The sequence below is a fragment of the Ambystoma mexicanum genome, chromosome 4q, assembly GCF_040938575.1.
Source record: "Ambystoma mexicanum isolate Mex_15411 chromosome 4q, UKY_AmexF1_1, whole genome shotgun sequence".
NCBI lineage: Eukaryota > Metazoa > Chordata > Amphibia > Caudata > Ambystomatidae > Ambystoma > Ambystoma mexicanum.
Window position 1 is genome coordinate 412256116 of NC_090928.1, and position 24572 is coordinate 412280687.

General features: G+C 46.6%; 1 protein-coding gene across 1 annotated transcript in view; it reads left to right on the forward strand.

Annotated features, from left to right (window-relative positions):
- LOC138467755 (neuroblast differentiation-associated protein AHNAK-like) overlaps positions 1-23306 on the forward strand; it is a 329204-nt gene extending 305898 nt beyond the window's left edge. The window contains exons 5-6 of the mRNA XM_069607984.1: positions 13067-13245; positions 13336-23306. Of these exons, the coding sequence (XP_069464085.1) occupies positions 13067-13245; positions 13336-21129 (7973 nt within the window). The 3' untranslated portion in view covers positions 21130-23306. The remainder of the gene's footprint in view (positions 1-13066; positions 13246-13335) is intronic.
- The last annotated feature ends 1266 nt before the right edge of the window (positions 23307-24572 follow it).

Consider the following 24572-nt stretch of genomic DNA (forward strand, 5'->3'; position numbering starts at 1 on the left):
CAGCCCATATTGCAACCCGGGGCATAGTGGAGTGCACATTCGGAGTGCTCAAATCACGCTTTTGCTCCCTTGACCGTTCTGGTGGGCAGCTGTTATATGCTCCCCCAGTAGTGTGCAGGATCATAGTGGCAGCATATGTCCTGCACCACGTTGCAACACACCGGGGCCTGCCGGTGGACATGGTGGTGCCCCCACACCCCCAACCACATGCACGCCCGCTGCGCATGGGAGGGGAAAGGGCACGTGGTGAGGCAGCCCGTACGCAGCTGGTGGCTAATTACTTCACATAAAATCACACCCCTGTGGAGTGCACACAGCCCTGGCACATACCAGCTGACAATCAATGATGATGACATAAGGGACAGTCAACTGTCACAACAATACCAGCCTGAGATTGGTCACCTGGAAGTGTTACATTGTGTGCATCCCTACCTACCCAAACACCACCAATGCTGTGTCATCAAAAGACATACATCTATGCTGATAAATTCATTACCCCCTTTCTAAATACAACATGAGAACAGCGCCATGTCACCCAATCCCTCCCCAGCTCCACCACCAAACACACCATGGCCTGTCATGCAATGTGAAAGCAAGCAAAGCAATGCACAAGACCTGACACAAGTGTCACAAAGTACACTGTCCCTAATGGAAACTGCCCACACACAATATGCTCCCAGTAATGTATAACTAACAGCACACATTACCAAATACTTACCACCAACACAATGCTGCAACACACCATGGAAAAATGCAATAACATGACAGTACTAAGTTCAAGTAGTGGTAGTCTTACAACCTGAATACGCCAGCACATCGACCCCTTCCAACTGTAGAGTGTTGCTGCCACGCAAATGTCTCAGTGTATTGCATGCAACATGAACTGCATCTGCAAAGTAGACGGCCTTGTGAAGACATGAGGAAGGAACCTGCAAATTAGGAGGAAGATATGGATGTACAAGCACATATCAATACACCATGCAGTGTACAATACAACAATATCCACTAGGGATGTCTACACAGTATTGACTACAGACTGCCCACACAGCTCATGGGAGCCCAACGTCACTGTGTAATTCACTGTCACTTGGTCACACCCTTTGCAAGCCCATGGAAACGGGAAGCAGGAGGGGTGTGTGTCTCACGAACCCAAGCATCTAACCCAAACTCAGGACAAGCCTGCATGTGCCAAGCCGGAATACAGTGGATGCCCACGGGAGCGACACACGGCAACACACTCTAAAAAAAAATCAAAAATGGTCATGTGGGGGCCAGGGGAGGTGAGGAGGCCACCCAGGAGGTTCGAGGACATGGTGCACACCAACACCCACCTGCGTGGATGTTGTGAAAAACAAAATACCTCCTTGGGCTCATTGCCTGCACGGCTATGCCATTGTGGGAGAACTGCTGTCGCTCTGCTCACCCTCTGCTGCTGCATCAGGAGGTGGTGGCACTATGGGAGGCAGCCCACGCAAAGCCCTGGTATGGTCTTCCATGGCAGAAAGCATGCAGGTCTGGAAGGTCTGATTGTGGAGGATTAAAGTGCGGAGATCCCCATGCAGCATATCACAGGTTGCCTGCATTTCTGCATGCATGGCCTCACGTGATGCCCGGATCTCCTCACGTGTTGCATGCAGCTCAGCTGAGAGCGAACGTGTGAGCTGCTCCAGCTGCTGTTCTGCCCTTAAATTACTGGAAGCCTCAAGTTCAACCAGAGTCTGCCTGAGGTTATGTAGTTCTACCCTCAGGGCTTCCCTGTGGCCCTGGGACTCTATTGATAGGGATTTGTGCAGAGTCTCCAGTGCCGCCCGTAGGTCCCTGTTGGACACCAACATGTCTTCCCTGTGTGATTGGCAAATGGAGTCTGTTGCCTGCTGTTGTTGCTCCATCTGCCTTTCCCGGGGGGATAATGGAAGTGGCCACCCTCTACATTGCCTGAGCCATCATTTCTACTGATGCTGCCTGTTGGGTTGCCATACCGTACATGGAGTTTTCCCATACAGTATTGCCTGGTGGCGCACGGCCACTGCGTCGACGGGCACCACACCTTTTTGGGGCAAGGCGATCTGCACCTTGCTGTGCTGGCACTGCCTGAGGCTGCAGGACTGCATTCCCCCTCTGATCTGCTGGCCCAGGAACAGGAACAGATGCTGTGGAGTGTGACCCTGCATCCGTAACTGCCAAAGGCGGACCTACCAACACTGACATCCCATAGAGGGTTCTACCCCTGGTGCAGGTGGGTTGGACAGAACAGAATCCCTGCCAGAAACACTTACCTGCGACGGCACATAAGTCTCATCATCCGATTCAGCACCTGAATAGAGGCCTGGGGAGGTGCACCCAGAGGCACCCCTGGACAGTATGGTCTGCAGTAACATTGGGTTTTCACCCACCACCACACCACGTCCCCCACTGGTGCCTGGTCGTGCCTGTGATTCCTCCTGGGTCTGCACCATCTCCTCAACCTCAACAGCATCAAGTGCGTCATCACCTGCAAAAACATGAAAGACAACAAATGGAAACAGGCATGAGCACCATAGCACACACATAGGCAGTGACAAGCCAGAGATCCAGTACATGATTTACACATGTCCCACATGACTATAACCCTGCCATGCATGCACTGTCAAAGAGTTGGAAGTGGAGTCAAAAAGGCAGACACTGGGGGGAGCAATCTGGAAAAGCAACACATTTGCAGCATGTTGGGTAGCACTGGCATCACACATCAGGCTGTGAGTGGCATGTCCAATACACATACATGACACATGCCACCACACAGATGTCATGTAGCATAGCCACGGTAAATTACAAAACTACAGCAATATGTCAGTGAATGAGTACTGTCACACATCCATGTCACATCGACATGATGCGAAGATTAATGCTGAATAGTGTTGCTAAATATGCATGTGCCACACACTGAAACACATCCAGTGTCCAATAATACCGTCATTGTGGGCTGATCAATGGTTGGTCACTTTAACATTACAGGAAACATCTGTCATGTTCCACATGCAAACAGGCCCCAATAAAAAATGTCTGCAGCCCAATACTTCATCGGCCTGAATGGTGTAATCATTAACATAACCAGGTAAAAATAGTGGCCCAGTGTGGGCTGTAAACAATGACCGAAGCATATTACATATGTTGCAATAGGGCAGAAAAATGCGTAGTAAAAATGGGAGAGTGGAAACAATCAGCCTGAATGAACACTTACAAAATCTGAACACTGTAGTTGCAAGATGACAGTTCAAGGTAAACGGCACTAATGTGGGCCTAATTGGCAACTGTGGGCAGAAGGGATACAGTCATACCCAAATCCAAGGCACGTGAATGTATGGGAGGAAGCAAATGGGTAACCCATAACACTCAGGAGTACACGCCCTCACCTGGCACTCAATCAGAACCCGTCACCCAAACAACATAAACATGGATTACACACACACGCATGGGCACTCACCGGACAATGCGTCGTAATCAGGTAGATCTCCCACACCTTGGATCTGTTCCTCTGTGCGAAGGTCCCAGCAACAGACTCATGTTCAGTGAGTTTGTTGTCCTCTTGTGGAGATCCACCGCCAGTCACCAGAGTAGCAGCATGATTTGAGGCCAACTTGTTCTTTGCTCTGCGTTTCAGGTCATTCCACCGCTTGTAGCAATCATCAGCTGTGCGACTCACAAATCAAAGGTCACTTATGCGGTACGCGATGGTCTGCCAGTGTGCCCTACGTTGACCAGGTGTGGTCTTGCACCCTGCAGTCACCAACATTTCGCAGCTATGTGCCGACACATAGGTCACAAGTGCATCAAGTTCGGTGTCATTAAAGCTAGGCTTCCTTGACGTGCCGGACTGTGTAGCCGTGTCTGGGGTCTTAACCTGTAGTGCCAGAGCACCCTTCTTCCTCTTCTTCAAAGGTGGAGCAGAGCCCGAGTGGCTTGCGCTGCTCTGGTCAGTAGGGGCAGAAGCGCAGGTGGAATGGGTACTGGGAGTGTGCGAATGCACAATGACCATAGGTCTTGGTGCAGGCATTGGCTGAAGTGTGATGTTGGCAGGGGCAACGTCAGTTTGATGGACCAGGACCGACACTGTCCCGGCTGGGAGACTCAGAGCTGGGGTGGATAGAGCTGCAGCTGCCCCTGCAGCCTCCCCACCCTGCCTATTTGGGGCAGCAGATCACATTGCTGCCCCAGATCCACGTGGCCTGGTGACACCAACTTGCACCGGCACACGTGGCTTAGACTTGCTGACCTGGAAGTCAGCAGCCTGGGAGTCATCCTGTGCCGGGTCAGGTGCCACAATGGGCTGGTCCAACAAGGACTGAGCTGGGATGGTGTCAGCCACGTTTCCCTCAACCATGGGGGGGCATGGGTGTCCCTGATTAGTCCTCCACACATGGGGGTCCAGGGGCACCCTGCAAATCATGGCCACATCCCCTACCGCGCCCACCACGCCCACCTTTTGGAGGTCGGCCACCTTTGCCTCCCTTACTGCTTGGTCGCCTCCCAACCATGGCACTGATGTTGTTGTGCGTATGGGAGTTGCAGTAAACAATTGTCCTGGGCAATTGGGGGTGAAAGGGGTAGGGTACTAGATGAAATTCGTACCCTAGTGCTCTAGCAAGGCTGTCTGTGACCCCTGGGGGAAGATGACGGGTCACGCAATGCACAGGCACCCCAAAAACAAAAAGTAACGTGAACACAACACCTTGTAGACCACGTGCATGGAAACATGAACCCGCACTACGCTGTGGCACCCAGAAACACAAAAACAAGCGTACGCGTGTTACACGCAGCCCACAATTACCTCTGAAGGGGTACGCGACACACAGGGCAAGCACAGTTGGTAAATGCGTGCGTGACTCACCGTCTGCCTGGAAAAAGAACATGAAAGAAACGCGCGTGTGCGCGTAGGCAACACCCCTGTCAAAAGAAGAACTGTACGCTGTCTGAGGAGACAGGACAGACAGGACAAAAGAAGAAGTGGACGCTGGTTGAGGAAACAGGCCCAAAAAAAATAAAGAATGCTGTCAGAGGTAACAGGGAGTACAAACTTGAAACGCTGTGAAGTAATCGCGTGTGAACCGACAAGCAGTACAGAATTCACCCACTCGCTCTCCACGAAAAGCACATACAAGGGAATGGGGTCCTACACGTACAGCGTTACTTACGCGTGTATGTGCTAAGGCCCTTTCCTCCAATTACACGAGCTGAAACTCGGACGTGCAGTTTTTGGACGTGTACGATGAACATGCACCCATGTTGATGGAAACGCCCGTGCGCGTCACGTCACTTACACGCGTAGGCCCTTTCCTCGGATTACGCGCATTCACACGCGGACGTGCAATTTTTTCACGTGCGCTGAACTACTATGCCCACATCACGAGGGAAACACATGCGCGAGTCACGTCACAGAAGCGCTTACGCGCTAAGGGCCTTTGGTCCAATGAAACCGCGTACGTGTGCTGATGCGCTTACGCGCAAAGAGCCTTTCCTCGAACTACACTCTGACGTGCAAGATTTTCATGTGCCAAATCACTTCGTATCAAGCTGGCCACACAACAACACATGGAAGACCACGCTCCTGCCCAGAAGGCCGAATTACTGCCCCCCAGAGCCCCGAACACGCTCCCACCTGCCATCTGCTGCTGCCTGACTGCCTGCTGCCCACGTGCCCTGCTATTTGCTGCCTGCACGTCAGCCAGGGGTGCAGTTGCTGTGACCACCCCTGCTGGAACCGAAGACTCCCGACTGGGATACCATTGCTCCACAGCCCAGCCCCAGGACCCAGTTGCCCACTCACTCCTGCCTCTGGGGTTGCCATGTCGGGCACAACACCATCTGGCACCACTGGCAACCCCCAGCCAGAGAGGCAGAGGGCCACCAGCTTCAGTGCCAGGGAAGTTGGTGTCCTGGTGGAGCAAGTCCTGGGGCAGTATGATGCCCTCTTTGGAAGTTTGCACGCCGACAATGAAGGACGGACCAGGATCTGGATGGACATCATGACTGCCATCAACACAGAGGAGGTGGCAGTCCGCGACTTACAACATGTCAAGAAGCACTGGGAGTACTTCAGGTCCTGGACCCTCAACAAGGCCCGGCGCCTCTTGAAGGCAGCGGATGCCAAGGGGCGCCGGGGCCACCTGTCCATCCACCAAATGAGGGTCCTGGAACACATATGCCCAGCACTCCACGTCCAGGTCCTTGAGAGGCAGACCCGTCTGGAGTCGAGCGGTAAGTGTACATGCATACTGATTGGACGCTGTGCGTGTGGTGGTGTGCCAGTAGTGTGCAGGTTGCACATGTGTTTTCATAGGGCCATGTAGGGATGTGTATGAACAGGGGCGTGAGGCTGCCACATGTGAGTCCTCTTAGGTGTGAGACACATCGATGGTGTATGTGTTGGTAAGCATGCTGTGCAAATGCAAGTGTGGGAGCACACGTTTGAATTTCTGTGTATGTACGTTGGCATGGTTGTGGTGTCACACATGGATGGTGGTTCCTGCTGCATGTATCTGCACTCTGTACATGTGCATGTGTGTGTATTTGACAAGTGTGCAACTGTGATGCAACATGGATGCACGTGACACTGATTTGTAGAAGGCTGAATGCCAGATGTGACATGTATGGCGATCGCATCACTGCGACAGTTGGAGGAGATGCAGACATGCATGTAAGTGTGGTGGCGTGTGTGCATGTCTAGTGCACTCCCTGTGTTTCATGTGATGTCAGGCTCACCTTCGGCTGTTCATGCTGTTGCATGTGTATGGATGTTGCTGCCTGGTGCAATATTGCTGTGGAAATGCTCATGTGTGTGAGTTGAAATGACATGTGTGTCGTGGAGTGATGCCATGTCTGAAGTTTGACACTGCCACTCATGTGCAACTGTCATGTGTTTATCAGTCCATTGTACAGTGCCCTGATGTCTGTGTTTTATCTCTCCCTGTCTGCAGCGTCAACTGATGAAGAGGGCGGAGAGGGTGCTGTGGAGCACAGCGGCAGGGATCGCACCACCAGCCGGAGATGCAAGGCCCGGCTCCCCTCCCAGATTGTCATCTCGTCGGGGAGTGAGGAGTCTGGTGCCGCGTCCCACGCCGCAGCTGCCGAGTGTAGGTCCAAGAGGCGGAGGTCGGAGGTGGACTCCTCGGCAGCAGAAGGGGCAGCTGAGACCCCACAGGGACCAACGGAGGAAGATGGCATGGAGTCATCCAGGTTGGTGGGGGGTTTGGTGGAGGAGTAGACTGCGGAAGGGACACACACGGGGTCTGGAGGTGGGGATTCCACTGGTGCTAGTGGTGCAGTGCAGGGGCAGGGACAGGAGGCAGCACAGGCCACCGCGGAGGTGCCTGTGTGCAATCCTGTCCCTGATCCTGTCACTGCATCATCTGGCACCAGCAGGCCTACGTCCAGACCCGTTTTCAGGGAGGGGATGAGCACAGAACAACTGGCCTTCCTCTCCCTACAGACGTGGCTATCCGGGACCGTGTTGAGCCTGTCCTGGCCGGGATAGCGTTGCGTCAATGGGGCATGCGAGGTGACCTGCAGTCTTTTCGTGAAGAGACTGCACGTCATCTCGGATGCCTCTTTGACCACATTGACCTGCTGGGACGGGTCACCGTTGCTGGATTCCTCTGTGTGCTGGACCTTCTTGCGACCCCCTCCTCACCTGAACCCCCTACGCGCCAGTCGTCCTCCATGCCATCTTCCCACCCATGTATCACTGGGTACCCCGTGGAGCTGCCTCTGACCCAGTGGCCAGGCTGGTGGAGGACACATCCCTGCCACAGTCGGGAGTCGGACGTCCAGCAGGGGTGGCCACCACGACAACTGCACCCCAGCCGGAGGAGGACGTGAAGGCAGCAAGAGCCACGGCGCAGGCACAGGCACAGCAGCAGCAGCAACATGGTGGGAGCAATGATGGCTCGGGACCTTCAACATCGGAGGGGCAGGCATTGGCCAGAGGGCAGGAGGACCCAGGATTCCAAGTGTCTTCCGTGTGGCAGCGGTTGGGCCACGGCATAGATGAGGAGCGGCAGTGGGCGGAAGAGGCACGGCTCACAATGGTCAGGGCACAGAACTCCATGCGTAGGGCACTGAGGCGGGCCGAGTGCCTCGAGGCAATTCGCAGGGAGTTGGAGGTGAACATGCCGTCGTCCCTGCGAACCCTCGGGCCATGGAAGAGGACCACCTCCAGGACATTGAGCGGGAGTTCGATGATGCCCTGGCCCGGGACATCAAAAAGTGAGCCGTCGGACTAGCCCGCTGCCATTGTAAATAGTTAGATAGTGTTAGGTTTCCTTTCTGTTTTTGTTTATTTTGGGCCGCTTGGACAATGCACCACATTTTTGTATATAGTTCTTTATTAGGTAGTGTTTTTTGTAGGTTTCATTTCCTTTTTTGGGCTCATGGACCCTGGATTGGTGATTTGTATTTAGTTGAACAGTGGATGTTTCTCTTTTTTATTTTAATTTCCCCATGGCGCAATGGATTTCAGATATTTTTTTTCCCTTGGATTTGCTTTGTTGGACTGAGACTTTGGACACATTTTCATTTGGATTTCTTTGGATTCTGATTTCATATTTTTTATTCTTATCCGAACATGCTGCATTTTATTTCTTATTCCCATTATTGAGTGTTTTTTTTTCATTACATTCATGTTGTGTTCAATACATTTTTGTTTCATACTTCGATCTGTGGTATTCTCTCATTGGTTTCATGCATGTCATGATATGGGTTTTCACATTCACTTGCACCCATTGTGTGTGTGTGACGGACATGTGTTCATGTACATACTTTCCATTCGGGTTGTATCATGTAATGGCCATTTCTCTGTGGGTGGATGCAATACTTGGTTGGGTCTTTGGACTGGGGTGGCGTGGGGTGTGATGTGGGTGGCCATGAGGCACATGATTGAGGATCGTCATCACGTGGGTGCTGGGGGACATGAGTGGGGGCCTGCTGGGGGGTGGGGGTGCTGGGGGACATGTGTGGGACATGAGTGGGGGCCTGCTGGCAGGTGCCCCTCACTGCTGGGGGTTGGGAGTGCTGGGGGACATGAGTGGGGGCCTGCTGGCAGGTGCCCCTCACTGCTGGGGGGTGAGGGTGCTGGGGGACATGAGTGGGGCCTGCTGGCAGGTGCCCCTCATTGCTGGGGGGTGGGGGTGCTGGGGAACATGAGTGTGGGCCTGTTGGCAGGTGCCCCTCACTGCTGGGGGCTGGTGGTCCTGGGGGACATGTGTGGGACATGAGTGGAGGCCTGCTTGCAGGTGCTCCTCACTGCTATGGGGTGGGGGTGCTGGGGGACATGTGTGGGACATGAGTGGGGGCCTGCTGGCAGGTGCCCCTCACTGCTGGGGGGTGGGAGTGCTGGGGGACATGAGTGGGGGCCTGCTGGCAGGTGCCCCTCACTGCTGGGGGGTGTGGGTGCTGGGGGACATGAGTGGGGGCCTGCTGGCAGGTGCCCCTCACTGCTGGGGGGTGGGGGTGCTGGGGAACATGAGTGTGGGCCTGTTGGCAGGTGCCCCTCACTGATGGGCGGTGGGGGTCCTAGGGGACATGTGTGGGACATGAGTGGAGGCCTGCTGGCAGGTGCTCCTCACTGCTGAGGGGTAGGGGTGCTGGGGGACATGAGTTGGTGATCACTAGTGCAAGGTGACATGTGGCTTGGCTGGGGGGCATGCCCATGGTGGCTGGGCTGCCTGCGGGACATGACCAGGGGTGTAAGGTAGTCCCCTGTGGTGTGGGCTGCCTGCAGGGGCCGTGTAGGATGTAGAGGGAACACCTGGGAGGACCCACACTGCCAATGCACATGTAGGACTCCCCGCGCACCCCTGAAATTCACGTACCCTGCTCTGACAGCAAAATCGCATGTGAAACTTCCCGCAAAGCCCAGTTATTCACGTACCCCACTCGCACAGGGCCAATCGCGTGTGAAACTTCCCGCGAAGCCCAGTTATTCACATACCCCACTCACACAGGGCCGATCGCATGTGAAACTTCCTGCGCACCCCAGGAATACATGTACCCCACTCGCACAGGGCATTTTGCGTGTGAAACTTCCCGCGCACCACTGAAATACACGTTGCCCTCTCCAATCGCGTGTGAAACTTCCCGAGCACCCCAGGAATACACGTACCCCACTCGCACAGGGCCTATCGCGTGTGAAACTTCCTGCGAACCCCAGTTATACACGTACTCCACTCACACAGGGCCAATTGCGTGTGAAACTTCCCGCGCACCCCAGGAATACACGTACCCCACTCGCACAGGGCCGATCGCATGTGAAACTTCCTGCGCACCCCAGGAATACATGTACCCCACTCGCACAGGGCATTCCGCGTGTGAAACTTCCCGCGCACCCCCGAAATACACGTTCCCCTCTCCAATCACGTGTGAAACTTCTCGAGCACCCCAGGAATACACGTACCCCACTCGCACAGGGCCTATTGCGTGTGAAACTTCCCACGCACCCCAGGAATACACGTACCCCACTCGCACAGGGCATTTCGCGTGTGAAACTTCCCGTGCACCCCCGAAATACACGTTCCCCGCTCCAATCGCGTGTGAAACTTCCCACGCACCCCAGGAATACACGTACCCCACTCGCACAGGGCCTATCGCGTGTGAAACTTCCCGCACACCCCAGGAATACATGTACCCCACTCTCACAGGGCATTTCGCGTGTGAAACTTCCAGTGAACCCCTGTTATACACGTACCCCGCTCCAATTGCGTGTGACACTCCCCATGCAGCGGGGTACGTGTATTCGGAGGGGTGCGCGGGGAGTTTTACAGGCGTTTTCATGGTTGGGCGTGTGCGCCATGTACGGGATTTGTGCGCTGTGCATGGCGCACGGGGAGCGGTTGGGGGCGTAACTGGCGCTGCTGCAGGGTCGCTGGGCCACTCTGCGCCACGGCTGGTTTTGGAAGCTAAAATCCATGAATACACTGTGCACGGAAATGGATTTTAGCGCACGCGGCTGGCGCAGAAATTCGCACGCGCACACTATGCGCCAGCCGCGTGCACCACTTGCGCGCTGAATTCTATGGATTACCCCCTTAATTGCTTGACTCTGCTGGAAACATCCATGCTATGGTTCTGCTTGACCGCCTGCTTTATTGGATTGAAGTGACTAAAGCAGTAGTCTGCCACCAGGCGGTATTTCAACGTGGTGTTAAGGCTATAGATCAGTGATTTAGACTTTCTCTACTCATAATCTAATATGTATTGTTGAGAAAGGTGAAACTCAGTGTTGTTTGTAGATCTTAAGTGTGCCTTTGATAGCGTCCTAGGCCTAAACCCTGGGAGAAATTAGTGTCAATTGGAGTACCACTGCATTTGCTGAAGGCAATAAGCACATTGTTCAGTGAGTATAAAGCATGTGTTCGATGGAGCCTAGCGGGTGATTAGAGCTAATACTTTCTGGTACACAAAGGGGTGCAGCAGGGGTGTGTCCTAGTCCCCACCTCCTTCTGTTTATCAATTCAATCTTCAATATTATTTATCAGGAGGCAACAGATGCGCCTGTTTTAGGGAATTATAAGATTCCATTGCTTTTACTTGCTGGTTATGCATTTTAATTTCTTTGATTACCATGTACCTGATCAAGCAATATGCACTTTTTCACCAATTCTGTACCAAAACCAGATGGTAAATTAATAAGCAAAAAACGAAAGCAATGGTCTTTCATGCACCACATACTAAGGGCTGGAATCTAAAACTGGTGGATGACAAGATGATCGAACAGGTTCACATGTTTGATTTTCTTGGAGTGAGATTTGAGAGCAAATGTGGGTGGTCCGAGCAAATTGCCAAGGCTGAGAAAATACTATATAGGACTAGATTGGACAAATAAAGCAGTAACAGGGCTTGCTAAGGCTAATGGCAACGGAGCTATAAGGCCTTGGCTTGAGGCATATAATTGTAAAGCCAAGGCAGCCTCTATATATGGTTCAGAGTTATGGGACATGTGAAGACTGTGAAACTAGCAACCATTGAGAATGCATTCCTAAAGAAGCTATTGTGCCTACTGAAGGGGACATCAAATGTCCCCATCACAACTGGAAATAAACTTGTGTGGCATAAAATATGATATAGCTTTTAAACCAGTTTATTACTGGATATGGGTATGGACATCTCCCGTGCTAGCTAAATTGAGAGTTACACTTCTAGATGTTCTCATGCAAGATGGCGGCAGATCACTTCCCTGGTTGAGGCATGTGAAATCTACTCTCACTTCACTAGGTCTTAGAGGACTTCGGAATTAACCAAATCTATAAGTAATATGTCTAAGGCCTTGGTGAAAGATGCCTCCAGCAGATACATTTATAATCAACTATTTATCCAGTATCAGGGTTCCGCACTTGTAAGAACATATTGGTTAACAACAGAAGTGATCTGCTACGAAAAAATTTTGGATCTCTTTCAGCCGCAATACATGAGATCGATATACATTAGATTCAGACTGGGGACTCTCCCGGTCTGTTGTGTAAAGAAGTGTTGGAATTCAGAGCACTCAGATCTATGTATTTACTGCCCTGGAACAATAGAAATGATGCAATATCTTCTATTCCTGTGCCCAATGTATTTTGATTTAAGAATGGTCTATTTAAAGCCCATCCTTAACAGAAAAGATGTTAGAACCATTAACAAAGCTATGTCACTGTGTAAATCATCAATACATGAACACGCTTTTATAAATGTGGCAATATATATACACAGGTAATGGCTGCGTAGGGATTTAGGAATTAGCTCGGATCTGCTTTTTCCCCGATTACATGAATGATGAATAATTATGCTATCGCTTGCACTTTAATCAACAGTTAGTTCTCGCTTACCATTAATAGTATGAATGGTTAATCATTTGTGTTGTTTGTTCCTCGACTGATAATGGTATTTATTTTTAAGTTAATTACATTTTGTATCATATTTTTAACTATCTGTAGTATGCCACCTTCCACTAGTTATTTCCCAAAACCTTGTCTTATCGTATTGTAGCAGATGCTCAAAAGTGTAAACTAGCCCCAAACAAAAGTGTATAAAGTAATGCACATGTTCTTCACCTTTGCAGGAGATGAGCTGGTTGGTGCCACAATATTTTTTGACAATATGAACAAGAATGATGTTATGGACATTCTGAAGGCCACTGAGCCATACAAAACAGGAATACAACTTCACGTAAAAAATGATGCTAAATCACCAGACATGACCTTTTCTTCACCTTCATTTAACCTATCTTCCAATGACATGGTGAGCATTACCCAAACCTTTCATTCTTAGCATCATCCTGAGGGGTGGTTTTTGTTTACTTATGCCTTCTTTTTGTGATTTCCTTTTCAGGGTTCCAGAGATCATGTGTACGAGAGCCTCTTCAACAATAAGATTAAACGGCATCTTAAAGCTGCAAAGTCACTGGAAAATTTGTATGAAGCCAGCAACAAACGTGCCAATCGAATGCCAATATTGCAGTTTGCTGGCAAGCAAAGCGCCAGTCTAGAAAGACCTACTCTTGACATACAAGGGGGAGACTTCAAAACTGTTAAAACCCCAACTGTTGATATTGAGGCACCAAAAGTCAACTGGAATGGTCCTGAAATAAAGGCAAATTCACCAGATTTCAAAATGCCTGGCTTTGGAACTAGTGTAGGAGTCCCTGAGCTGAATGGCAACATGAAAGCACCATCACTAGACATGTCACGGCCAAAGGTTGAAGGGAATTTCAGAGCTCCTGATGCAAAAGTGGATCTTCCCAGTGTAGATGTGAAAGGTCCAGAGTTTAAAATGCCTTCCATGGATATGTTCAGTGCCAAGGCAGGGGGTCCAGATGGAGATTTTAATGTTCAAGGTCCACAAATGAAAGGGGGCGTTAATATTCCTTCCACAAAATTAAAAGGCAATATTGACGGGATGGATCTAGACATTAATGCACCAAATATCACTCTGAAAGGACAAGAACAAAACATGAATGCACCCCATTTTAAGATGCCATCCTTTGGAATGGCAGGACCCAATGTAAAAGGCCCTGAACTGGATGGCAACCTGAAGGTACCATCGCTGGATGTGTCAGTGCCAAAAGTTAAAGGGGATTTCAAAGCTCCAGCAGCAAAGGTAGATCTTCCCAGTGTAGATGTGAAAGGTCCAAACTTTAACATGCCGTCTTTTGGTATGTTCAGTACCAAGGCAGGAGTTCCAGATGTGGATTTAAATATAAAAGGTCCAGAAATTAAAGGGGACGTTAATATCCCTTCTCCAAAATTAAAAACCAATATTGAAGGGCCAGATATAGGCATCAATGCACCAAATATCAGTTTGAAAAATTCAGAAAACAAGATTAGTGTGCCACAATTTAAGATGCCTTCATTTGGAATGTCAGGATCCAGTATAAAATCCCCTGAGCTGGATGCCAACATAAAAACACCTTCACTAGATGCATCACTGCCAAAAGTTGAAGGGGAATTAAAAGCTCCAACAGCAAAAGTGGATCTTCCAAATGTCGACGCTAAAAGTTCAAAGTTTAAAATGCCTTCTTTTGGACTTTCTGGGCCCGGTATAAATGCCCCTAAGCTGGATGGCAACCTAAAGACTCCTTCACTAGATGTGTCTCTGCCAAAAGTTGAAGGGGAATTAAAAGCTCCTACAGCAAAAGTGGATCTTCCAAATGTCGACACTAAAAGTCCAAAGTTTAAAATGCCTTCTTTTGGATTTTCTGGGCCCAGTATAAAAGGCCCTGTGCTGGATGCCAACCTAAAAACTCCTTCACTAGATGTGTCTCTGCCAAAAGTTGAAGGGGAATTAAAAGCTCCGACAGCAAAAGTGGATCTTCCAAATGTCGACGCTAAAAGTTCAAAGTTTAAAATGCCTTCTTTTGGACTTTCTGGGCCCGGTATAAAAGCCCCTGAGCTGGATGGCAACCTAAAGACTCCTTCACTAGATGTGTCTCTGCCAAAAGTTGAAGGGGAATTAAAAGCTCCTACAGCAAAAGTGGATCTTCCAAATGTTGATGCTAAAAGTCCAAAGTTTAAAATGCCCTCTTTTGGAATTTCTGGGCCCAGTATACAAGCCCCTGAGCTGGATGGCAACCTAAAAACTCCTTCACTAGATGTGTCTCTGCCAAAAGTTGAAGGGGAATTAAAAGCTCCCACAGCAAAAGTGGATCTTCCAAATGTCGACGCTAAAAGTTCAAAGTTTAAAATGCCTTCTTTTGGACTTTCTGGGCCCGGTATAAAAGCCCCTGAGCTGGATGGCAACCTAAAGACTCCTTCACTAGATGTGTCTCTGCCAAAAGTTGAAGGGGAATTAAAAGCTCCTACAGCAAAAGTGGATCTTCCAAATGTCGACACTAAAAGTCCAAAGTTTAAAATGCCTTCTTTTGGATTTTCTGGGCCCAGTATAAAAGGCCCTGAGCTGGATGCCAACCTAAAAACTCCTTCACTAGATGTGTCTCTGCCAAAAGTTGAAGGGGAATTAAAAGCTCCAACAGCAAAAGTGGATCTTCCAAATGTCAATACTAAAAGTTCAAAGTTTAAAATGCCTTCTTTTGGATTTTCTGGACCCAGTATAAAAGGCCCTGAGCTGGATGCCAACCTAAAAACTCCTTCACTAGATGTGTCTCTGCCAAAAGTTGAAGGGGAATTAAAAGCTCCGACAGCAAAAGTGGATCTTCCAAATGTCGATGCTAAAAGTTCAAAGTTTAAAATGCCTTCTTTTGGACTTTCTGGGCCCAGTATAAAAGCCCCTGAGCTGGATGGTAACCTAAAGACTCCTTCACTAGATGTGTCTCTGCCAAAAGTTGAAGGGGAATTAAAAGCTCCGACAGCAAAAGTGGATCTTCCAAATGTTGATACAAAGGGCCCAAAGTTTCAAATGCCTTCATTCAATTCCAGGCCAGGCTTTCCAGATGTGGATTTAAAAATAAAATCACCACAAGTGAAAGGTAACATCGATATCCCTTCTCCAAAATTAAATACCAACATGGAAGTACCAGATATGGACCTGAAGGTACCAAATGTCAGCCTGAAAGATTCTGAAAATAAGATAAATCTCCCGCATTTAAAGATGCCTTCTTTTGGAATTTCAGGACCCAGTCTGAAAACTCCTGAAATTGAGGTAGATGGGAAAATAAAAAAACCTGATGTGGACATCTCAGTGCCGAATATGAAAGGCAAATTCAAAAGCCCAGAAGTAGGTATAGATCTGCCAAATGTAGACATCAAAGCTCCAAATATTCAAATGCCTTCAATAAACATGCCATCAGGGAATCTTTCATTACCTGAGGGGGGTGCAAGCATGAGTGGTCCAGAACTAAAAGGTGATCTTAACATTAAAAATCCTAAATTGAAAGGTGATCTGGATATTGGGGTACCAAATCTCAACGTGAAAAAAACAGAGAAAAAGAGTTCACCACATTTCAAAATGCCTTCCTTTAAAATGTCAATGCCCACCATGAAATCACCTGACCTAGATGTTTCTCTTCCAAATGTTGAAGGAGGGGTCAAGGCTCCTTCAGCAAAAATAGATGTTCCAAATGTAGATGCAAAAGGTCCAAGATTTAAAATGCCTTCACTAAAAATGTTCCATGCAAAACCAGGCATTCCCGATGCTGATCTAAGTTTAAAATCCCCAAAGCTAAAAGGAGAAATTGATGTTCCTACTTCAAAATTACAGGGAGATTTGAAAAGCTCCAGTCTGGACTACAGAGCACCAGATGTAAACTTGAAATCATCTCCAAAATCCATGACACTATCACCAAAGTTAAAAGGTCCAGATATTAATCTGGATCTTCCTGCAGCAGAAGTTAAAGGGCCAAAATTCAAAATGCCTTCCTTTGGAATATCAGGACCAAATATAAAATCACCAGAGCTGGATGGCAATTTGAAATCTCCATCGCTTGATGTTTCGCTGCCAAAGGTAGAAGGAGATTTCAAAGCTCCGGTGGCAAACGTGGATCTTCCTCATGTTGACACAAAAAAGACAAAGTTTAAAATGCCTTCTTTTGGACTATCAGGACCCAGCGTAAAAGCACCTGAGCTCGATGGAAACATAAAAACGCCATCGCTAGATATGTCACTGCCGAAGGTTGAAGGGGATTTCAAAGCTCCAGGAGCAAAGGTGGATCTTCCGAATGTTGATGCAAAAAGTCCAAAGTTTAAAATGCCTTCCTTCGATATGTTTAATGCTAAAGGTGCAGTTCCAGATGTGGATTTAAATGTAAAAGCTCCAGCATTGCAAGGCAACATAGATATCATCCCCTCCACAAAATTGAAAACCAACATTGAAGGACCACATCTCGACATCAGTGCACCAGATATCAATGTGAAAGGTCCAGACAATAAGATGAAACTTCCCCATTTTAAAATGCCTTCCTTTGGAATGCCAGGACCGAGCCTGACAACTTCTGAAATAGAGGTAGATGGGAAAATGAAAGGACCTGACGTGGATGTTTCAGTGCCAAAGGTAAAAAACACATTTAAAGGTCCTGAGCTAGGAGTGAATCTTCCAGATGCAAGTATCATAGCTCCAAAGATTAACATGCCATCTATTGACATGCCTTCAGGGAATCTTTCATTACCAAAGGGGGGGTTAAATGTGAATGCCCCTGAACTGAAAGGAGACCTAAATATAATAAATCCCAAACTGAAAGGGGATTTTAAAGTACCTGATCTGGATGTAAAGACACCAAATATTGATGTGAAAGGTTCAGATCATAACATTAGTTTACCACATTTCAAAATGCCTTCTCTTGGGCTATCAGGAGGCAGCGTTAAAGCCCCTGATTTGGATGGCAACATAAAAACATCATCAGTTGATGTTTCATTGCCAAATGTAGAAGGAGACTTCAAAGGTCCAACATCAAAAGTGGATCTTCCAAATGTTGATGCAAAGGGTTCAAAATTTAAGATGCCTTCATTTGGAATGTTTAATACAAAAACGTCAGATCCAGATGTTGATTTAAATGTAAAGTCTCCAGAACTAAAAGGTGACCTAAATATCAAAAATCCCAAATTTAAAGGGGATCTTAAAGTGCCTGATCTGGACATAAAGGCACCAAATATTGACATGAAAGATTCAGACAAAAAGCTGAGTTCACCACATTTCAAAATGCCTTCTTTTGGATTATCAGGACCCAGCATTAAAACTCCTGACCAGGATGGAAACATAAAAACACCATCATTAGATGTGTCATTGCCGAAGGTGGAAGGGGATTTCAAAGCTCCAGGAGCAAAAGTGGATCTTCCAAATGTCGATGTGAAAAGTCCAAAGTTTAAAATGCCTTCATTCGATATGTTCAATGCCAAGGTAGGAGTTCCAGATGTGGATGTAAATTTAAAAGCTCCGAATGCGCAAGGCCACATAGATATCCCTGGGAAAATGAAAGTACCTGACCTGGATGTCTCAGTGCCGAAGGTGAAAGGTAACTTTAAAACCCTTGACGGAGGTGTTAATCTCCCGGATGCTGATATCACAGGTCCAAAGATTAAAATGCCATCAATTAATTTGACTTCAGGGAATGTGTCGTTACCTGAGGGGGGTTTAACTGTGAACGCTCCAGAATTAAAAGGTGGCCTAAATAACAAAACACCCAATTTGAAAGGGGATATTAAAGTGCCCAATCTGAACGTAACAGCACCAGATATTAACATAAAAGGTTCTGACAAAAAGGCAAGTTCACCACACTTCAAAATGCCTTCCTTTGGACTGTCAGGGGCAAGTGTGAAAGCCCCTGAGCTGGATGGCAACATAAAATCACCATCGCTAGATGTGTCACTGCCGAATGTTGAAGGGGATTTCAAAGTCCCATCAGCAAAGGTGGATCTACCAAATGTTGATGCGAAAAGTCCAAAGATTAAAATGCCCTCATTTGGAATGTTTAATACAAAAACATCATTTCCGGATGTTGATTTAAGCTTTAAGGCTCCGGACCTCAAACAAAATATTGATGTTAAAGCGCCGAATATCAAAGGGCCGTCAGTTGATGTGTCTGGACCCAAGATTGATTCTACAGACTTAGGGATAGAAGGTAAAATTAAAAAACCTGATATAGGGGTATCAGTCCCAAAATTGAAAAATCCTGAAATTAACATGGATCTTCCTAAAGCAGATATAAAACCTTCAAAATTTAAAATGCCAAAGTTTTTCCAGAAGAAACAAGTTCCTGCTGCAGATCTGAGTTTGAAAACGCCACAACTAAGTGCTGATGTTAGTGGACCAAAATTGAAAAGTACGGTTCAAGGCCCTGAGCTAGATATGGATGCGCCAAACATCAATGTGAGCAAATCAGAAAAAAAGAGCAATTCTTTTAACTTTAAGTTGCCTGGGTTTGGAAATTCAGGTCCCAATGTTAACTCCCCTGATTTAGAGGTAGGTGGCAAAGTGAATGAGCGTGGCATAGACGTTGAAATGCCAGAGACAAAAGGTACATTTAAAGGCCCAGATATAAAGGTGGATCTACCAGATGCAAATATTAAAGATCCAAAAATGAAAATGCCTTCATTAAACATCTCAGGGGACAATTATACTGCTCCTGATGGTCATGTAAATGTGAAAACTCCAACACTGAAAGGCAATGCCAATATTACAAGTCCAAATGTGGACATAGATGATCCAAATATCACTCTTAATCAAATTAAGCCAAGCACAAATTTTTTAAAGTTTAAAGTCCCTAAAGCAGATTTTGATGTTTCATTGCCAACAGTGGAAGGGAAATTGGAGAGCCCTGTGGCTAATGCTAATCTCCCTAATGTTGATGCAAGGGGTAAACATATTGACATGGCCTTACCGAATATTTCACAGACAAAAGGAGTACCAGGGATACATTTAAATATGGATGCTCCTGATATTAGTGGAAATTCTGAATTTCACATTCCTAAATTGAAGGCTAATGCTGAAGTGCCTGATGTAGATGTTGAAGAACCAAGTTTCAGCTTGAAAAGATCTCAGAAAAATATGAATTTACCGCAGTTCAGTATGCCAAGCATAGAAATGCCAAAAGTAAAGATTGGTGGGAAAATGAACACTCCTTTTGTGGATGCCTCCTTACCTAATGTAAAAAACTCACTTAGAGGTCCTGAAGTGAATGCTGAACTACCAGATGTTGACATTGCTGTTCCAAAGATGAAATCACCTTCAGTCAGTATTTCCCCAGGGAGGCCTCAAAAGAAAATTCTGGTACCAGATATTGATTTAAATTTGGAAGCTCCAGAAGTTAAAGGTAAAGTTGACCTCTCGGCTCCAGAACTAGATGTTAATTCCCAGAAAGAAAATGCTAAACACTCAGAGAAAAAAATAAGTGGCCCTGAGTTCAAGTTTCCTTCTTTGGGGTTCTCTGGTCCCCGGGTAAAGACCCCCGAGTTGAAGCCAGACATCAACATTAAAAGTGAAAACATAGGCATTTCAGTGCCGAAAGTGGAAGGCAACTTTAAGAGTCCTACAATGAATATGGATTTGCCAAAGGTAGGTGTCCGAGATGCATCACTGAAAATGCCGTCTGTTCAGGATGTTCATATTGAATCCAATCTCCCTAATTCTAAATTAAAGTTGGATCCTTCAAACCTGGAATGTGACACTGACGTGAATGTTAATGGGCCAGAGGCTAAAGTTAAGGCTCCAGAGAAACAAGAGAGTTTTCCATGGTTTAAGGGCCCTTTGTTTGGAAAGTCAAAATTTAGTATGAAGACACCTGAAATTGATGTAACTGATAAGACGACGACACCAAAGTTAGAGAGCTCACCCCAAAAAATGACAAAGTCTTTACAATCTGAAATTGGAGGAAAAAAGCCTGATGTTGCCAATGATAACTACACCTCAAGATCGAAGACAGGCATTGCGCCTTCAGGCAAAGCAGATATAGATTTGCAAGGAGCAAAGTTAAACATTCCAGACCTGAAGGGACCTGATGTGGAGATCAATGCGCAGCTCAAGACACCAGAGGTGGGCTTCACAAGAGTGGAAAATGAAAGCAAACTTCCTATGACAGGAATTGATATTAATTCTCCAAAAGAGGATCAGAGCTTCAGTTCACAAAACAGAAAAGCAAAAGGATCTTCCCATAAGTTCCCATTTGACTTGAGCGACTCCAGTTTCTCTCTTCCAGAATTAGATTTTGGATTTTCAGCTCCAAAGCTAAGTACAACTTGAAAGAGAACTGACAACATATTTCACTTGTAAAATAAGATTTCCCTGTACATACCAGGAGAAGCAGTAAATCATGTGTCATGATTTGCATATTGAACGGCTTTGCTTCATCCAAAACTAAACACATTACTACATATAGCCTAATGTATCAAAATTGTTTGTTGACATTGTCACTGGGTTGCCACATCTTCTGTGTAACGCCATGTGGAATATATCAACCTCATAGTCTGCTTTAAAAATCCCACAGGCACATTAATGTTGCAAGGTTTTATCTTGTGGTATCAATGTAACCTTTTGTCTTACGTTGTCATAATACTATCATGCAGGCCAAATGTTTCATTATTATGCAGCAAGAATCCTTTCTTAAACTATCCCCTTGTCAATATATGTTTAATTTCTGCAAAACTGCCATGTAGATAACACACAATGAGTGTAATTATACCCTGTATATATGCAAAAAGTGGAGTTTTTAAGGTGTCGCTGATGATTAATCTAGCAATGGCCAATACTGAGAAACCTATTTAAAATTCCTGTTTGTATTTTTCTAAACAGAGGTCAACTTTGCATCTCTAAGTGACAAGACAATTGTCCACATAATTAGGGTAATTTAAGTGCTAAATTTAGGAAGCAGGCCAGATTTAATTTTTAAAAAATGCAAAGCGGAATTACAATATGCTCTTAGAAGGGAGGAACAGGAGTGGCGCGTGACATTACATTTACAAGGTGGCCACGACATTGGCTCTGAGCATTTGCCTTCCACATGGTCGTTTAACTCACAGTAGAGCAGGAAGGATGGGTCACACACCAGTATTTGTACAATACGTGTCCTGCTTAAAATACAGTGTTTACTCAAACTAGTAAAGTAAGGGTTAAAACATTGACAGATTACTATATTATTTTTTAGCAACTTGCTGCTCCATATTTTAAAGCTAAGTAAATGCATACAAATAGAATATTACGCTGTTCTTTTAAATATTGTAAATTATTAAATTATTTATTCTTTGAGCCAAGGCGATTTGGGGGAGGAACATCATTATTTAAAATGTCAGCGTGCGTACCGAATTTGTGGTCTGATTTATTTGAATTCTATTGCCTTTGGATACTGTTAGGGAGTCATTCACATCTAGAAAAGCTATCGGAATAATTGTATTAACATAATTGTGTTAACTGTTCCCAGTTGTGCTTCAGTTGCAGCAGAAAGCGGAATGCTTCTTCTAGAACAAACAATCTGTAATAAATTAGTAACAGATACAAAATCGAAAAACCCAATTAACAGGGATTTTCTTTGTATAACGCGGAAGGTTGTGCAGCTTCGTGTTCATGAATCTAGAGCTGGGGAATTAGGTGTTTTGAAGGAAAAGGCCACCTCAGGTGGTTTCTCTAGCGTGATCCATACGGGTCTTCAGATGGGCCAAATATTGGCCACATGCTAGACGATCTCAAAAACTACCACTACACTCTATGCCTGCATGCAACACCCTCATCCAACACATGCAAGCATTACCTCTGCTCAATCTAGAATGGCTTACAACAACTACAGTCCCGCAGCATAGGGCAACTGAGGGGTCCTGGGAAACCATTAAATGTGTCTCTCACAGGATGGGGACACAGCATTGTTTTCGGTGGATTCAGCCCCACTAGTCGTGCTCATGGACATTGTGGCAGCTAACCATAGCAACTGCTCACTTGTGCTAATTTCCTCATCCACTATTTTGTACATTTGTTGACATAGTTTTGTTATAGGGCACACATGATGGAATCTTTGAAAAACCTCTCTGCATTTATTTTTACATCCTTGCTTATAGCTTCTGAGTGTAATGGTATTACTATAGGACATTGATGTATTCACTGATATATTTTTATATTATTTTATGTAATTAAATTGGATATTACCTGAATGTATATGCATGCCTAAGGCATGGGGGCCTACAACAGGTTTACTGAAATGCCAAATACATTGTCGCTGTAGTCAAGAGAATAGCACTTGTCAACATGCATGAATGGGTTTTTTAGCAGGAGGGCAAGTACACCAAGTTGCAGCTACAGTGCTAAAAACAATCTTGGGGGGTTGGCATGAAGCTACTAATATGCACAACAAGGGACAATTATGTTAAGTGTCTATAAACATGTTGTTTGGGAAAACACTCTTTTTTTGTACAAAATAAATCTTTTTAAACATATATGTTTTATTCCATTTATATTCCTCGTGTATGTTTTTGATATGCTACTTTCTATTTTACACAACAATGCCTATATAACAAGCCCTCAGCCGTTCAATATGCAGTGTGCGCAAATGTGGAGAAGTATAGTTTGTAATCTTCAAGCCGTCTAACATGGACTCAACTGGCACGTTTCCTCCTGACTGCAAGCACATCCTCGTGGCTTTAGAAATATTCCAAAAGAAAATCTAGATCACGTAATTTCAAAAAGAGGAATCAGTCACAGGAAAACAGTGGCATTTATGAAAAGATAGTAAAGCAATGTGTAAAATGCTCAACGTTTCAGGGGGGGGGGGGGGGGGGGGGGGGGGGGAGAGAGAGAGAGAGAGAGAGAGAGAGAGAGAGAGAGAGAGAGAGAGAGAGAGAGAGAGAGAGAGAGAGAGAGAGAGAGAGAGAGAGAGAGAGAGAGAGAGAGAGAGAGAGAGAGAGAGAGAGAGAGAGAGAGAGAGAGAGAGAGAGAGAGAGAGAGAGAGAGAGAGAGAGAGAGAGAGAGAGAGAGAGAGAGAGAGAGAGAGAGAGAGAGAGAGAGAGAGAGAGAGAGAGAGAGAGAGAGAGAGAGAGAGGCGCCTATACACAAGTGTTTCAAGGCACGAGGAGGCAAGTGTTTCAAGGCACGAGGAGGCAAGGGAGGACGGACAACGATCCTACTAGGCCAGGTGTCATTCAGATCACTCAAGTGCGTGGGAAGGGGGGCAGGCACAGTGCAGTACATGGGAAAGATGATAACAACAAGTAAATAAATAATGCCCAGCATGTGGCAGGTGCACGGGAAGGTGCATGGGTAAGTGCGAGAGAGAGAATAGTCAACCATTTAATCATTCCAATAGAGCCAATGGATTTATGTTTATTTGTTGTCCCGTGTTTTTCTCATGCTTATTTCAGATGTTTGCATATTTGCTGTGGTGTTTTCACCGTATTTTCTTTTTAATGGCGGTAATGAGGGGGTTCCCCCAGCCACCCTATAACCCAACCCCACCACCTCAAATCTCCCCACCCACCCGCTTAAACCCCTACTCCAAACCCACAACACGTTTATTTATTTTTCCAAAAAACGGCCGAGGTACAAACACCACAGCGAATATGCAAACGGCTAAAATAGCTGCGCAGAAAGCACGGTACGCGTGTTCATTATTTACAGTTCGTTTGATGCTGGTGAAAGCTGGAGCATATATTGTATAAGGAAACATGTAATGTAGTTTGCCAATCATGGCAAAATATTTTCAGGCC